This window comes from Tinamus guttatus, unplaced genomic scaffold (genome assembly GCF_059628265.1).
Source record: "Tinamus guttatus ecotype Peru unplaced genomic scaffold, ASM5962826v1 Tinamus_guttatus_pri_ptg000030l, whole genome shotgun sequence".
Lineage (NCBI taxonomy): Eukaryota > Metazoa > Chordata > Aves > Tinamiformes > Tinamidae > Tinamus > Tinamus guttatus.
In genome coordinates, this window is record NW_028288564.1 from 2,227,673 (window position 1) to 2,244,175 (window position 16,503).

The following is a 16,503-nucleotide window of genomic DNA, read 5'->3' on the forward strand; positions in this document are numbered from 1 at the left end:
AGGGTGTTATACTGATGCTGCTGGTCTCCACAGCTGAAGTCCCCAGGAAAAAAAAAAAAAAAAGGGGTTCTCACTGTAGCTGGGGGGGCATTTGGAAACCTCTTTTCCCTGAGCGCCGGATCTCGGCAGTAAAGCTGACGCGCGTGGGTTAAACTTGTAGCTGCGCATGAGTCACCAGACACAGTTTAGGTCAATAAAAAGTCTGTTTCCCACCTACGTGACCATCCCTCGAGAAAGCGTAATGGCCGTACGGTCACTCATGATGCTCGCGTAACAACAGCGACAAAGAAGAAGTGATAAATAAGCGATCAAGCGGTAATTTCCAGCGGTCCCGGCCGCCCCCGTCACTCGCCACCCCACGCACAACTGCGCCACAGGCGCAGGGCGCCGCGCCAGGCCCCAACGGCCGCCGGCGGCGCTGCGCATGCGCAGCACCTCCCCCCCGTGCCCCGCGCGCTGGCGCTTGCGCAGTGGCCGGCGGAGGCGGCGGGCGCGGAGGGTGTCGCGGCCGTTGCGCCCCTTCCTCCTTCCTCTCGCTCCCGCCTTCCCTCTCCGGGTGGCGGTGGTGGCGGCGGGCGAAGCGGCGCCATCATGAGGCGCAGCAAGGCCGACGTGGAGCGGTATGTGGCGTCGCTGCAGGCCGCGGCGTCCTCGCCGCGAGAGGTGAGTGCGCGGGGAGCGGGGGAGGCCGCCCGGCCCGGCCTGGCCCGGCCTGGCCGCCTTCCCCGCGGGCCCTCGGTGTTTGCTCCAAGCCCAGGGGAGTCAGGGCAGCTGCTGGGAGGAGGAGCGTGGGGTCCCTCTCTGCAGGGGCTTTCCCCAAGCCCCGGCCGCTTTGCTGGAGCTGGGCGCTGCTCTCTGCGACCGGCGAGCCCCAGTGTGGCGTTAAAAAGACTTCAACAAGCGTTGGAGCATACAGAATTCCTCCTTTCCCTAAGAGATCAGATTTTGCCTTTGCAGAGAGTAGAAGTAAAGGGAGAAGCACATGTTCCTAGACTTTTAGTTTCCTTTTATGTATTTTGTGACTAGTGTTTCTCTTTGTGTGACCATTTCTTTGAAATAGTAGTATTTAGAAAACAACTGAAAAAATATAACTCAACTTCCATCTAGTATTTGGAAAGAAGGTTAAAGAGCTCCACATGATTGGTTACTTTTCTATCAAATCTAGAAAATAGTGTACAGATCAGAATAGTAAGCAGGCTGATGCAATTCATGAAAGCTATTTAATCCTGAAAGATTTAGAAGAGCAAGCAGTTTTGTCCTTCTGAGTTGTTTTATTGCAAACCTGAAAATATTTAGAGGTGTCCTGTATATCATGAATGAAGCCATGCTCACCATTGGACACAAACCCAGATACAGGAAATTTCATTTAAACATAAGAAAGAACTATTTGTATGGTGACGATTGTCAAGTACTGGAAGAAGCTGCCAGAAGTTATGGAGTCTCCATGTTTGGATATATTCAAAACCTGACTGGAAAAGGCCCAGAGCAGCCTACTCTATTTGATCCTGTTTTAAGCAGGGAAGCTGCAGTAGATGGTCTGCAGAGGTCCTCTGAGATCAGGTAACTACACAGAGTAGGGTCTGTGTGTAACATTTCTACCTTTCCCAGGATCAACAAAGTTGTCATGCGACTATTCATTTGACTTGGCTGCTCTTTAGAGCAGATAACATCAAGTTCGCCCTGGCTAAAATCAAAGATGCTCTTCAATATTTCTATTACACTTCCTAAAATGCTTTTCTCTCCTCTTCGTTGTGGTGAAGTTTTACTATTTTTGTTTAACAAGAGGTGCTTTTGAACCGATACCGAGAGATCAAGTGAAGTTCTTGTACTTTAGAATTCTAGCATGTTGCTAAAGTACTGAAAACTTTGTTTTACTTGGTCTTTATTTGTGATGAAGTCAGCAGTTCTCTAGCCCTGAAGAGCTAGATACTAATAGATCCTTGCATAAGCAGTTGCCATAATCTATTTTTAATTACTGAAAGTAGGAAGTTGATCTATAACTCAATCTCTTTAAATGTCTCAAAGCGTTAAATTAAACTTTTTCTGATTTGAATTTTTAAATACAAGTGTGATAGGAGCCTGCTGTTATTTTGAGAATAATTCATATGCTTTTAGTGAGATAGTTACAGAGCTTTCTGATTTTGTGGCAGTGGAAACTTGCCAGGAGCTGAAGGCAGGGTGTAGTGTGTGTAAAATGTTACACTGGTATCGGTTTCATTTTCCAACTTTTTGGATCATCATTTCCTTGACTTTCTGCTGCGCACTATTCTGCGAACTTCCCCTTTTGCCTGGTGTGTACGCATGTGTACACATGTATCTTGCCTCTCCACCCTCCTTTTAATTCCCTTTATCCCCTCCCTTCTTTGTTCTGTGCCTCCAAAAATACCTTTAAAGACTTCTCACCGTTTGCTGTCGTGTATGCTGACTTGTAGCGTCACTGGTGAGCATCTACAGGAATACATTCCTTACCCTTAGGAGCTGTCACAAAGGCCATGAGTGGCTTGGTTGAGGAAAAACAGTTTCTATCCATAGTTAAACAGTAGTTTCTGGTGACAGTATATTAGAGCAGAACTAAAAGGCAAGTGTTCTCTCTTGGTGAGTATCTTTTTTCTTCACTAGCAATAAGATACATTGTGGCAAAAAAAAATGAATGTAGCTTATCCTATTCTTCCTCTACTTCGTGTCAGAAGTTTTTATGAAATGCAGCTCTAGAAGGGCTTGTTGCTTTCTTTCACTCATTTTTCCTGTTAACTGGCAAAGGCTACCAGACTAAGACTCTTACTTTTTATTTTAATTCTGCATCTACCAAAAAACCCCCAAAAAACAGAGAACTTCATCTAGGAGGAGTGGACTTGAGCAGCTGATGACTAGTTATTAAATTCAGTCATTTAGGCAGTTTTGTGCCTTACTGAAAGGGGAGGTCTGCGTATTTGATTGTTTTTAAAGTACTGTGTATTTAAAACATGCATATCCTTTTTTTTTTTCTTTTTCTTTTCCCATCTTTAGAAATCGATGAAAGGATTCTTTTTTGCAAAGCTGTATTATGAAATAAAAGAATATGAACTTGCTAAAAGGTAAAATTGATGTATGTTGTTCTGTTTTCTAAACTGTGTAACCACTTTGTGAGAGAAAAGAGCTTAATGAGCATGAGGTAGACCAGAGAAATCAAGATCAATATCATGTGGTTTTGAGACAGTAGTTAATGTGTGTATTGGGTGCCATGTAAATCTTTGTAAAATAGCACTTTGAAAGGAAAAATAACTATGTGGCACTACAACTCATCTTTTTGGTTTTTATTCTGTTGTACTGTGTAGTTCCTACAGTTTCTGTAAATTACTGCTTTTTGTAATAAGCACAATACTTGCTGGAAATAAATAGCAAATGTATGTGTAAAAATAATGTAGTATTTTTGTTCCTTCCTTTAAGATCCAGAGAGGAACCAAGAACAAAATATGGTTATATTTCCTGTGCAGCGGATTAGATTATGACTGTACCTATTTGGCATATGATCTTTAATTTTAGTTATAATTGATTAAGGTTACTGATTTTTCTCTGTAGGTACGTATCTACCTACCTAAACGTACAGGAGAGAGATCCTAAAGCACACAGGTTTCTTGGACAACTTTATGAAGCTGAGGATAACATAGAAAAAGCTGTTGGGTGTTACAAGGTAAGTACTATGCTGACCCCTGTTGTCCTGATTTATGCCTTCATAAATGGGCTTTTGTTTTTAATCTTCACCGGTAGATTACTACCCACAGTAAAAAGCCTATTGCTGGAGGAAGTGTACTATGAAATGTGCAGTACTTTAGGAGGAGCAGGGGGAATTATTCACTTAATTTACTGAAGTAGATGGTATCACGTTGCTTCTTTGTTTTGTGTCCTGTATCAGCTCTTTCAGTAATCTGCTGTTAAAATCTTCCAAATCATATGTTGCTCTTTGCTGTAAAGATATGTGACACTTCATGGAGTTCTCCAGAACAGATTATGATGGTAGCAGGAATAATGAAGACTGTAGACCTATAGTGTTCTCTTTTTTTAAATCTAATAATTTTGATTAAAGAGGCATATAAACATGAAAGTATGAATAAAAATGTCCTTGTTCTAGTTTGTGGGAGGTAGAGGATGTGCTGGAAAGTCTCTCTGCCAACACATCTTACTGAAATCCTAAGGCACTTTGATTTAAGTTTTGTTTATGTAAAAGTGTCCACATAGTGTCAGGCAACAGATTTTCATGCTCCCGCAGCCCACAAACTGCAGCAGCTTGTGGGTGACAGAGAAGAGCAGGCTTTTGCCTTTCTGTTATGTTCTTCTGAAATCTGGCAGTTTGTATCTGTATGCTCTGAGCTAGCAGTGACATTTGGAAATGTAGTCTTTTCCCTTTTTAGTGTGTTTTATAAGTATATACTAACAGGTATAACTAATTCAAATAACTGGGTTTCTGTTTGAGTACTGAGTTAACTTTAATTCCTGCTTTATATTATGGTTTTTATTACAAGATCAAAGATGTTTTTTATTATTATTTTTCTGTGTGTGTATATTTGGAAAAAAATAGCGTTCTGTGGAGTTGAATCCAACACAGAAAGATCTTGTACTGAAGATTGCGGAGTTACTGTGCAGTAATGACATTACTGATGGAAGAGCAAAATACTGGGTTGAGAGAGCTGCTAAACTTTTCCCTGGAAGTCCTGCCGTTTACAGATTGAAGGTAAATGCCAAATTCTAACCTCTGCGACTTAACAAAAATTTCAGAATTGGACTCAAAAGTTTTTTGTGTGTCATCTCACATTAAACTCTTTCGTACTGACTAGTTTATTTTAGGATTCCTAAATATTAACTTTATTAGATTTTACTTTCTTTATGGTTGGTGTTTTTTTTCTTAGTTTTTCAGAAAACTTAAGCCATATATTTTCACACAATTTTTAAGTCTTTAAGGTTAATCCTATTTTAAATAAATAAATGAACAGGAAAATTGTATTAGTGTTCAAATCTAAAAAATTAAGACTAAATGAGAAATCCTCAATCTTTTATGCAGTTGGTAGGAAGATAGCAGGCCTATGAACTCTTAACTTTCTTGCTTACCAATGCCTTTTTTTAAATCCAACTTTGTGATCGACTCTACTTCTGTATGTTTGGGAAATACTATAATTCTCACATCTTCTATAAATGCTGAGTTACACAATCTCATCTTGGCACATGAGTTAGTTTTCGTGTAGAGCTATGCAGTAGCCTTCTTAAGATGTTAAAGTGTGTGTATGTGGTTGTATTTTTAAACATGTTAGTCTTCTGGTAGAGTGTACTGCCTTCAAAGGAAATGGTGTCACAAGCATTGCTCACAACTTGTAAGAGGGAAAACTCTTCTAGGGATTTATTTTTCTGTTATAGTCACCTCTATTTAAAAATGTTTGAGTGTTTTTTTTTTTTTTAATTTATCAAACTTTATGTAAAACTTTCCAGGCTAGTTTGGATAAACTATTTTACAAAGGGGAGGAAAAAGAAAACTGTTAACACTACTGAAAAGATTCGCATGATACGAAGTATTTACATGCTGTTTTCCCGCATAATAGGAGCGGTTATTGGATTGTAAAGGCGAAGATGGATGGAATCAGCTTTTCGACTTGATTCAGGCAGAACTGTATGCAAGACCGGATGATGTCTACATAAACATCAGACTAGTTGAGCTTTACCGTTCAAATAATAGATTCAGAGATGCCGTGCTTCATTGTCAGGAAGCAGAGAAGAAAATACCTTTGCAATCAAGCTTGGAATGGTGTACTTGTGTTGTAAAGACGCTTGAGGTACTTAATTAGTTATTATCCTACGATAGTTTTCCATATTTTAGTAGGGTTGTATCTCTTAGTATCACTAAAGTGGTGGTCAAATGACTTAACTCCTCCAAATACGAGTTTGTGGAAATCAGCAGAGATTTACAAAATGCTTTTTTTTGTACTGGAATTTTCTTCTTAGGGTTAAATTTTATAGAGCAAATGAGTTTCTAACTTTAAACAGGTGAGTTAAATGTAACAGTTCCATGAGAAAGTGGATTGCTCAGGCAAATGGTTTCTTCACCTAGAGCTTTGTTACTGGACAACATGGTTAAGATTTCACTAGAAGACTGGATTGTGTGGCTGCTGTGTGTTTTGGAGAGGTATTGTCCTGGCCTTCATGAAAGGATGACTATTTCGTATCTTCTGAACTTTCTCCTTCAGGAATATCTGGAAACTATCCGAGACTCAGAGTCTGATAAAATTAACTGGAGATCCACCAAAAAAGATCTGCTGCTTGCCTATTCCAGCTTAGTCAAAATGACACTTTCTTCTAAAGGTGTTCAAGAATGTAAAGAATCACTTGAAAGGTATTTGATTTTTTTGGGGCAGGGGGGAGAGCAGATGAAATTGGTTTTGGTTTAGAGTTGCATTGTTTTGCTGTCACAAAATGAGACTTGCATTTCACTGCATCACTCATTCAGGAAAGGGAGAGGAGACACTCTATGCTAATTACTGTGAATGGTTCTTGATGGACTTGAACCCAAAGTTACCCTTTAACTGAGAAGCAAATTTTGTTTGAATAATCAGTACACAACTGTGCAGATGACTCATTTATATCCTGAGTCAATTAATTTTAATTTGCATATAAATATACTTTCCTTCAGAAGGGAAAAAGAATGTTGTTTTGGACTTGAGCGATAAACTATCTCATATTGTTCGGACAATAAAAAAGTACTAGCCTTGACCTGTTTATGCTATTCTAAGATAAAAACGTGAAACTCTTCATTTTATTTGACAGTATAATGGGGGCAGGGCAAGCCACTTTCAGTGAGAATGCTTTTCATCGGGAAAAAATGAATTGAGGGAGTTTGAGAGCCAATTGTCCAACTTATTAATATAATAATAGTTAGCAACTCATGTTTTAAGCAGTTGAGGCAGTAGACATTGACTCAGGGACTTGCTTGATTCACAGTTAAATAAATATTATGGACTAAAACATTTGTGACAGCTTTTACTAGGACTTTGTTTAGAATGAGTCTTCTTTATGTTTTAGTTTTGATCATGTGCTTCAATCAGTGAAACCATATGTGAATGGGATTGATGAGTTGTCTCTCACCTTCCTGGAGATGAAGGGGCACTTCTACATGCACGCAGGGACTTTGCTGCTCAAAATGGCCCAACACAATGAGGCCCAGTGGAGAGTTGTATCTGAACTGGCAGCACTGTGTTACCTGATAGCTTTCCAGGTAAATTATTTTTTGTAGTTTATGCCTCAAGATGATACAGAGCAAGTGTTTCATATGTTGAATTTTTTTTTTTATTCCTAAGGCGAACAAGTGCTTTTTTCTCTGTAAGGAAAGACGCCCTTCTTGCCCAATACATTTCACTCTCCCAATCACAGAATCGCAGAATGGTTAAGGTTGGAAGGGACCTCTAGAGATGACCTAGTTCAACCCCCCTGCTCAAACAGGGACACCTAGAGCACATGGCACAGGGTGGTGTCCAGGCGAGTTTTGAAGATCTACTTGTAAAAGATTCAAAAAGATTTGGATAAAGTAAAGAGTTTATCTTAAACTATTGCTCTTATCAGAAGTAATCAGACTCTTAAAAGCTAAGAAACCTGTTTCTTGCTGTCTATACCCTCTTCTGTCATACATCTGAAAACTCTACTGGTTATTTTGCTTATTGCTGTAGGGAGGAAAGGGGACAAATTGAATGGTTTCTGTGCACTTACTGTGTGGACAGTAAGCAGCACTTAAAAAAAAAAAAAAAAAAAAAAGAGAGAGAGGCTTAGTTCATTGCTTTATGAAATAAAAATGATTGTCCTCTTATGCCACTGCATGCATTATAGGCATTAGTTTTTCTTGTACAAACTTAATTTTACTTGCAATAACTGTAACTGATCAGCTCATGATTTTTCAGGGATACATGACATACTTGGAGAATGTATTGGTGTATTTTTCTCTGAATCTTTGTTATGTTAGAAAAAAACTTGTTTCTTCATTTTAAGACTTAATTTGAATGATTTGCTTTTTCTGTGACAAAGCTACAGCATTTTTTTTTCTGAAGTAATGTTGTTCTCCCTTGATTTTACCAGGTTCCTAAACCAAAATCAAAACTAATAAAGGGTGAGCAAACTGGACAAGACATGCTGGAAATGTTGGCCTGTGATCGAAAAAGCCATTCTGGTAAAAAATTAAAAACTGAAAATAATTCTTAACTGTTAATAAAGCTAAACGTATTTTAAGTATCTTGTTGAAGAAATTCGCTGTCTTGAAGTGTACTGTTAATACTTCAGTAAAATTTTCTAGATTATGACTGTATCTATACTGGAAAACAGTAGTGTGCTCCTGACACCTGAGAGTTTTTCTCCTTTTCAGTGTGCTAGTAGGTTGTATTCTTTTTCTCTGAGTACACTTTATCTCTCTTCAACTACTGGAAGTAGCTTGTGCCTGCTGACACTCAGGACTAGAAATACTGACAAAATAGTAAATGAACCTTATTACTATTTGTCTGTCATTTCTGTTTCCTTAATCTTTTTTCATTAATCTTGTATTTTAGTTGCCAAATATAGAAAGCTTTTATTCTATATACCCACTTTTGTGGGGCCTGCATAAAATAATGCTCTGCACTAAAGGTTCAAATCTTTCAGACAGGCATCTGGTAAGACTTCTACTTGTATTACAACTACTTATATCTGAAGATAGTTGCAATGCCCCTAGAGTAATGAAAAAAGAGTAACTGTGTTTTCCTGAAGAACTGGATTTATAAATGGCTTGGGATTGGTGTCACCAAATGCTTGGAAAGGCTACCTGCTGAAACACGGAACTAATTACAGGCACAATATAATTTACCAGTTGGGTTTCATGAGGGGAAGTCATGATTCCCCTCTTTAGTAGCAAGAATGGTCAGGTGTATCGAATAGTAATCTCTTTAAGTTCACTCCATTCTTCATGTAAAATTATATTCTTGCTTTCTAGGTCACATGCTGCTGAACTTAAGTCATGGCAAACAAGACTTTTTTAAAGAGGTCGTGGAATCTTTTGCAAACAAGAGTGGCCAATCTACGCTGTTTGACGCCCTCTTTGAGGGTGGAGTCTCTAAGGAGAGATCTTTTCTTGGCACAGATGATATTGGAAATGTCAGCACACAAGAACCAGAACAAGTGGAACTTGCTAGATGTGATATTGGTAAGAAATGTTACTTTTTGAAAGTCGATGTAATACAGCATTGTGTACTAAAAGTTCTAGAAATGCTTCCTATTGCAACAACAAATGAATACTTGTCTGAAGTTGCTCTAAACTTTCAAGGCAAGATTTGAAACTTATTTAGGCATTTCTTTTCAGTATTTTCTGAAATTTTAGAGAATTAATTATGTTCACATTTTTCACTGAAAATACTCACTAATTAGTCTCAGATCAGTGGCAATGAAAGCAAAGCTGAGAGTTATCTCTTCAGAAGCTAAGAGGCTGATGGCTTGGATACTCAGCTGAACACTATTTGATATTTGGCAAACTTGAGTTTTTAGTCTTCTAGAAATGAGGATTAATATTCCTACTTTCAGTAATCAATTAAATATCTTTGTCTGCCTAAACTGAGAGTGTTTGCCTGCCTTGTTCTAGTGCAGGCTGTTTTGTTAGTTCATGTAAGCTAGCCCAAATTCTATAGCTTGCTAAAACTCAATTTGCTAGTCTCTGTGCTTAACAGTACCATTTAACAGTACCACTTGTTTTTTAATTTAGAACAGCAGGGATTTATATAAATTCTTTGTTGGTACCATTTTTAATCTCTTGAAACAAAATGCCACATAATCCTAGGACTTCTTGCCAGGTCACCTTTCTTCCATCCTCTCATCAAAAATATACTAAAAACCAAAGGCATCCAGTCCAGGCTGTACCTTGTTATTGTAATCTTAGAGGAAGTTGTAATGGTGGTGGCTGACTGCAGACTGTGCTGTGAAGAGAGGCTCTTCACAGTGGGGCTGCGAATTCAAATGAGGGTGAAATAGAAAACAAAAATCATTTTTGCTCTTGCAGAGAGGCAATATTATTATTCCTGTTTTTTTAGCAATTGATTGTCCTTTTCCTTTTTCCCCACTAGCTTCTACTCTGTTCTGATAACCTTCCAATCCCTGCTTCTTGCTTATTTTTTTTGTTTGTACACCAATAAAAGTTATTTGGAAGGCAGGTATATCTTTGCATGTAATCTGGGCCATATAAGGTAACTCTGTGGAGAGTAGTAAACTGGTGAAATTCTTATATCTCTTATAAGCATAGCTGAAGGTGAGGTCTTGTTTGGATTTTCTGTATAATAAGGTTTGAGTACTAGTAGTCTTTCTCTTAGCTGTCAGTTTTCAGAAATACACAAACGCGGATCTATTTTAAACTAGTTAAGAGGTCCAAAATCTAGGAGAGGAGTAGATATGCAGCAGTAAGGCTCACTGCTCTTTCTTAAAAGAGAAAATAAATGTTTAGCAAATGTGAATAACGTTTATACTACTATAGCCTAGGAATTTGTGTTATTTTGTATGTAATATGTACAAGTCTCTGTTTATTTTTTTTATACCCGGGTAAAGGTAAGTGCAGTGGCATTTTTGTGTGTATATGTTTTAACAGAACAACAAAAAAGTGAGGAACTTAATCTGAATACCCAAGTTACATTTGACTTGAGCTATCAGATATAGATCTTAGGAGCATTGCTAACTTAGAAAATGGAAGTGTTCCTGCACATAGTGTTACCTCAGAAGGTTACAATTTCAAATCACCTTAATAGAGACTTTAGGGACTGTAGGCATTCCTTGCATGGACAAATATAGTCTATGAAGTGGCTGCTACAGTACTACTACTGCAAAGAATATTTGTGTATTACCAAATAATTATTACCATGCATATATTCACTTCCTGTGGCTTTTGTTTTTCCATAGGTGCTGTTCGACTGCATGGTGGTAGCCTCCAGCACCTCGTTTGGCTTGGCTTGCAATGGAAATCACTGTCAGTGTTGCCTGCAATACGCAAATGGCTAAAGCAGCTCTTTCACCTGCCCCAAGAAACATCAAGACTCGAGACAAATGCTCCGGAATCAATTTGCCTGTTGGACCTTGAAGTAAGGAAACTTTCCAAGTCGTGAAATGTGCTAAATATACAGTTCAAGCTTTTTCCTTATTCAATACTATAAATTTGTTTATACAAAAACAGGTATTTCTACTTGCGGTGATATTCACTAGCCACTTGCAACTACAGGAGAAGTTTAACGCTCAGTACGGCACACATCAGCCTCGATTCTTACCACTGCCAGTGTGCAAACAGCTCTATACGGAAAGGCAAAGATCCTGGTGGGAAGCAGTTCGTACTCTTATTCACAAAAAAACAATGTAAGGCTCCTGTTTCAGTTTGGAAATACTTAATTAGGTCTTTATAGCTTCTGTTGCAGCAGCCTGAATTAGTTTCTATTATTTTTTTATTATTATTTTTTAATACTTTTACATATTGAAGCTGCTCTATAGGAGGAGACACACAATTATATTTCATAGCATATTTCTATACTAGAGATGTTTAGGACAAAAATGGCTGTGTATATCTTTCAATCAAATGACATATGAATTAAAAACAGGATATTAATCAAGGAATGTTTCTCAATATTCAGACCAGGAACAGCAGCAAAACTGAGGCTTCTGGTACAGCATGAAATAAGTACTCTGCGAGCATTGGAGAAACATGGCCTTCAACCTGCCTTAATTATTCACTGGGCAAAAAGCCTGCAAAAAACTGTAAGTTCATGCTGTTTTAAAACGTGTCAAGGTTTTTGTCTTTCATGTTCTGAAGTGAATAGACTGAGTACATAAAATGACAGGAGACTCACTCTTGTTGTTTGAGAATTGCTGTGTATTTGGTCAGGTGAACTTGTTGCTCTAGTCAGCATATATGCTCCCTGTTAGAATATTTTCTAACTTTATCTGTGTATTGCTGCATGTAGCTCTATAAAGAAGTCCCCCGCTACCTCAAGTATTGGAAAAACACCTTGAAATTTTCTTAAAACCAACTGTATTGGAGAAAGAGCCTGTAGTGTTTGACTTGAATTGCTTTGAATATATGTGCTTCTCTTCCCCTTTTATTTAACAGGGCACCAGCCTTAACTCTTTCTACGACCAAAAGGAATACATTGGACGAAGTGTTTACTACTGGAAGAAAGTTTTGCCTATGCTGGAAACTATCAAAAAGAGGAGGAGTATTCCTGAACCTACTGATCCTCTTTTCAGACACTTCCACAGTGTAGACATTCAGGTACTAATTGTGTATTTCAGTTGTAGCTTAACAGGTGTCTACCTCACTAGTTTACATAGATATTTTGGTTTCTTGGTTTTACAACTCTATGCAGTAGTTACTGCCATCAGGTTGTTAATAAGAAGATTCAGTAGTGTAAGATTCCCTGGTTAGTCTAAGTCTTTCTTGTAGTATTTTTCTCTTAAAATGCGCTCTCTGTAGATGCTTCAAATACAGATTTTACATAAAAATTGTATTAACTATTTTTTTATGCACATAAGAAGATTTTTTTTTTGTTCTTGCGCACAACTCATACAGTTCTTTCTTTATCTTCATTAGAAGAATGTTGTTCTTCCTTGGTAGGAATAAATGTGTTCAACACCTGTTGAGTCCACAGTCAAAATTGCAGAGTTTTGTAATTATCAAGTTACTTTCTAACAAAGTGGAAATAACAAAGAAGCAATATTAGCTCTTTAGACATTAGTTTTGGGAATAAAATGAAATAAATGGGTTGACTTTGGGTTTTTTTGCTTGTTTATTTTCTGGCCAATCCAGTTAGTATACAAAGCTAAGAAAATGCATTGTACTGTTAGCATGTTATTTGTGACCAGCTATGTCCTTTGAGCAGGTAGTGCCTGACAGCCAAACAAGGTCAACTGCTGCTTAATTGAGTAGTAATGAAGTACTCTCAGTTGAATTTAACTTGAATCCTATTTTCAGAATTTCAGAGGGGCTTAGGGGATAAATAGAACTTTGATGAAGGCCCATTGTGTTTTCTTCTTCAGTGTAGCTGAAAAAGGAATTCCCAGTTGGTTTTCTTGTGCCTATTCTTCTACAAAGAATGGTGAATAGTCAACCTTCCTGCTTCCCCCTCCACTCTAAGAAAGGAGGAAAGAAAAAACATTATTCAATATACAGAATGTTCAGTGAACTGTGGGCTCTAGGAGATTCTTTTCCTGAAAAAAGATCGTTTTTTTTTTTTTCTTCCCCTGGAGGAATCTTCTTTTTGTCCATATTCATATTTCTTACTATCCAGTGGTTTTGAATCAGTAGTTCTCCTACTGTTGCCTCTAGCCTATTGAGGTGGTCTAGGTTCCTAGAAACATTTTTTTAATTATATTCTTCCCAATTTCCTTTTAATCCTTTCCCCCCCACCCTGAATATAACGCGTTGTAGTAAATTAAGTGGTTCCTTGGATACCTTGAAAAATGTCCTTAAAAATGGTCAAGTTACTGATCCTAGGCCGACTCAAGTGTGAGTCTTGGTTAGTTTCTGCTTGCATCACATGTGAGGTTTCATCCAGGTTTTGCTAAGCACAGTGCAGAATTTTTCTTCCTCTGTGGCATATAGCCTGGCAAGGATAACTTTTGCCACATGCAGACAACTTCTTCTGTAAGATCATTATTTCTACATTTATATATATATACATATAGGCAACCCCTGTACTTAATTATACAGGCACTGTTGCAGATACTCTGTATTCTGCTTAAGGACTGGGAGTGAAACATTTTAAAATATTCTAGAAATTTGTTTTGAAGAGACAACCTAATATTAAGCGGGTCAGATTCCACATGAAGTGTTATAGGTCACATGAAATATGAGTAAATGCAATTGGAGTCTTGTAAATACTGAATGTTGAATATATAGAAGCAAATGGCTGAACCGTGCTTGCCTGAAAGTAAAGACATGAAAATACCATGTATTTACAGAATTAGGAATTAATTTAACATTTTTACTACTAATTTTTATTTTTTATTACTAACACTGTAAGATTATGTGAATGTAAATGTACCAACAGTTCACATAATCTAGTCCTGCCAAACAAGAGAAGGCAAGTGGGAAACTGTTGTGGTGTGCAGTTCTTCATAACAAACTTCTCCCCACCAATGTAGAAGTATCTGCAAGAAAACTTTGCTAAACTGTAGCCATTTTTACTTATTCAGTATGTTTGTCTAAGTCAGTTTTTTAAAAAAATACGTTAAGATACCTATTTGGATATTATTTGCAAGATTAACATACCTTGAAAGAACGTAGCATGCTACTGTCTTAAAATCGGCATTACCTGGTTTGCAGACAGTGGATTTACAAACATCAGTGTGCTGTCTTACTGAAGCATCAACAAGAACTGTTCATGTTCTGAAAGTTCATAAGCATGAATCGTCTTAAACATTTTTCTTACGCCACACATTCTTGTATATATATATATATATATATTTCAGCAGGCAGCAAAACTTTTCAGGCGCATTTCTATTTGCGTGGATCTGTGAAATTTTAGCAGTAGTGATCCATGTGAAAATGGATGTCTTGATTCACTTACCAGATGTATTTATATAACTGTACATCAAGTTTGACCAGAACATGTCCAATGAGCTTGAACTGTCAGCTTGGTTATCTTGCACAAAGATTTCTGCCTTTTCAGTTATTGCAATCTGAAGTGCATGCTAACTTCATTGTTTTAGGTTTGTGCTTAATATTAGTCTGATAAAAGTCTGAAAAAAATCATGATTTTAAAACTGTGTATGTGGTGGGAAAACACAGAAATCCCTTGGTATTGACTTTAAAAATGTTTTCCCCTGTATTAAAAAAAAAATCAGAGTTGTTTTCTGTTCCTCCACTTCCTTTGATTACATAGTGGTTGTCAAGGTGTAACAAGATTATAACCCACTATAACATTTAACTGAAACAGACAGTGCATGTTAAGTACAAGTTGTCTTTCTCTGTCTTTGTAGGTCTCCCAAGTCACCGAGTATGAAGAGGAGGCACGTATAGTGTTTGCAATGTTGGATGCAGTTGATGGCAAAACTGATGATGCTTTGTTAGCATTTGAAGCTATTAAGAATGTGGTTTCATACTGGAATCTTGCCTTGGTAACTTTATAAGTTGCATTGCTCTAACAATCCTTTATTTTCTTTAGCAGTGTTCTGAGTCATCCTAATTAATTATAACTGCATCCTGTTGCCAGATCTTCCAAAGAAAGGCAGAAGAAATAGAGAATGATGCCATGTCACCAGAAGAACAAGAAGAACACAGAAGCTATCTTCTTAGAAGCAGGAATTATCTAATAAACATCATTGCTGAAAGCTACTCGGATACCTCAGTAATAGAAAAGGTAAAGAGTTTCTGCTTAAAAGTTGTTTCAAGAAGCACACTGTCTTAGGCTACTGTTTCGAAGTTAAGTTGTTAGTCTTAATGTCAGTAGTTTTGAGCTATAGGAGGGAAAAAAAAAACACTTATTTTTAGATTAGGTCAAGTTAAGCTAAATCTCTTAAGAGAAAATAACCTGCTTCCAAACATGATACTGGGCTGATAAACTCAGGGAAATAGACTGAAATCTGTAACATAGTAGATCAGGTGATGTTTTGTGAATGACAGCAGCTACATAAACAAATAGCTTTTGCCACTGTATTTATTTATGTAGCTTTATAATTTCCACAAAGGATGAGTAAAATATCTGTGAATTATTTTTACATTAATCTTAACAGATTTAAGTTTTTACTGAAAAAAAACACTTTCCATAATGATGTCATTGTGAATTGTTCAACCAGAGTTCAACAAGTGTCCCTTCTGCACTAAGAATTGTAACCGTGACTTGGGGTTCAAATAATTTTCTAGCTGCCAGTGTCAATAGAAACTGTTAAGGAAATGCTGGATACGGTGATGCAGGAACTTGGAGAGAATGGTGAAGATGCAGGTTCGGCCTTCAGAAGTGATCTGTCACGAGCTGCCGATTCGGAGATCAAACATTCCACTCCATCACCAACCAAGTTCTCTCTGTCGCCAACTAAAAGCTATAAGGTAAATCAGCTGGCTATATTTCAAGGAGGTCTTAAGCTAGATTGAACAGTCGCAAGATTCAAATAACTTCTTCTATTTTCCAGTTTTCTCCTAAAACACCCCCTCGATGGGCAGAAGATCAGAAATCTATACTTCAAAAGATCTGTCAGCAAGTGGAAGCTTTAAAGGTGAATGAATCAATTTGTCATAATAGTCACTGAGAAACAGAGGTGGTCTTGTAACGATAGGAATTTGTGATATAAGTAGCAGATACTTTTTAGTTGACAGACTGCCATTTACATCAGTGGAATTAACTTCTGTAGCGATGTGTTAATTATGTTGCCTAAAAACTCTGATGCAAGTTCTCATCCGTTTGGATTTTAACTTTGGCTTTAGAACGTGGTCTTAGCATTTCATATTGCATGAGCAGAGTTCAGATTATTCCAATAGCTACCTCTTGATTTACGAAGTTTGAATATCAT

General features: G+C 37.6%; 1 protein-coding gene across 3 annotated transcripts in view; it reads left to right on the top strand.

Moving 5' to 3' along the window:
• Positions 1-575: 575 nt before the first annotated feature.
• Positions 576-16,503, top strand: part of RGPD4 (RANBP2 like and GRIP domain containing 4) — a 33,452-nt gene continuing 17,524 nt past the window's right edge. For 2 of the 3 annotated variants that reach the window (XM_088530177.1, XM_088530165.1), the window contains exons 1-17: positions 576-663; positions 3,007-3,074; positions 3,559-3,670; positions 4,556-4,708; positions 5,568-5,798; positions 6,210-6,355; positions 7,042-7,234; positions 8,086-8,176; positions 8,969-9,178; positions 10,912-11,090; positions 11,183-11,358; positions 11,631-11,754; positions 12,107-12,268; positions 14,977-15,114; positions 15,210-15,356; positions 15,860-16,042; positions 16,126-16,209. In XM_088530177.1, coding sequence (XP_088386303.1) covers positions 592-663; positions 3,007-3,074; positions 3,559-3,670; positions 4,556-4,708; positions 5,568-5,798; positions 6,210-6,355; positions 7,042-7,234; positions 8,086-8,176; positions 8,969-9,178; positions 10,912-11,090; positions 11,183-11,358; positions 11,631-11,754; positions 12,107-12,268; positions 14,977-15,114; positions 15,210-15,356; positions 15,860-16,042; positions 16,126-16,209 — 2,469 coding nt within the window. In that variant the 5' untranslated portion in view covers positions 576-591. Of the gene's footprint in view, positions 664-3,006; positions 3,075-3,558; positions 3,671-4,555; positions 4,709-5,567; positions 5,799-6,209; positions 6,356-7,041; positions 7,235-8,028; positions 8,177-8,968; positions 9,179-10,911; positions 11,091-11,182; positions 11,359-11,630; positions 11,755-12,104; positions 12,269-14,976; positions 15,115-15,209; positions 15,357-15,859; positions 16,043-16,125; positions 16,210-16,503 lie in introns of those variants that run through there. The other variant, XM_088530171.1, reaches the window with a different exon arrangement.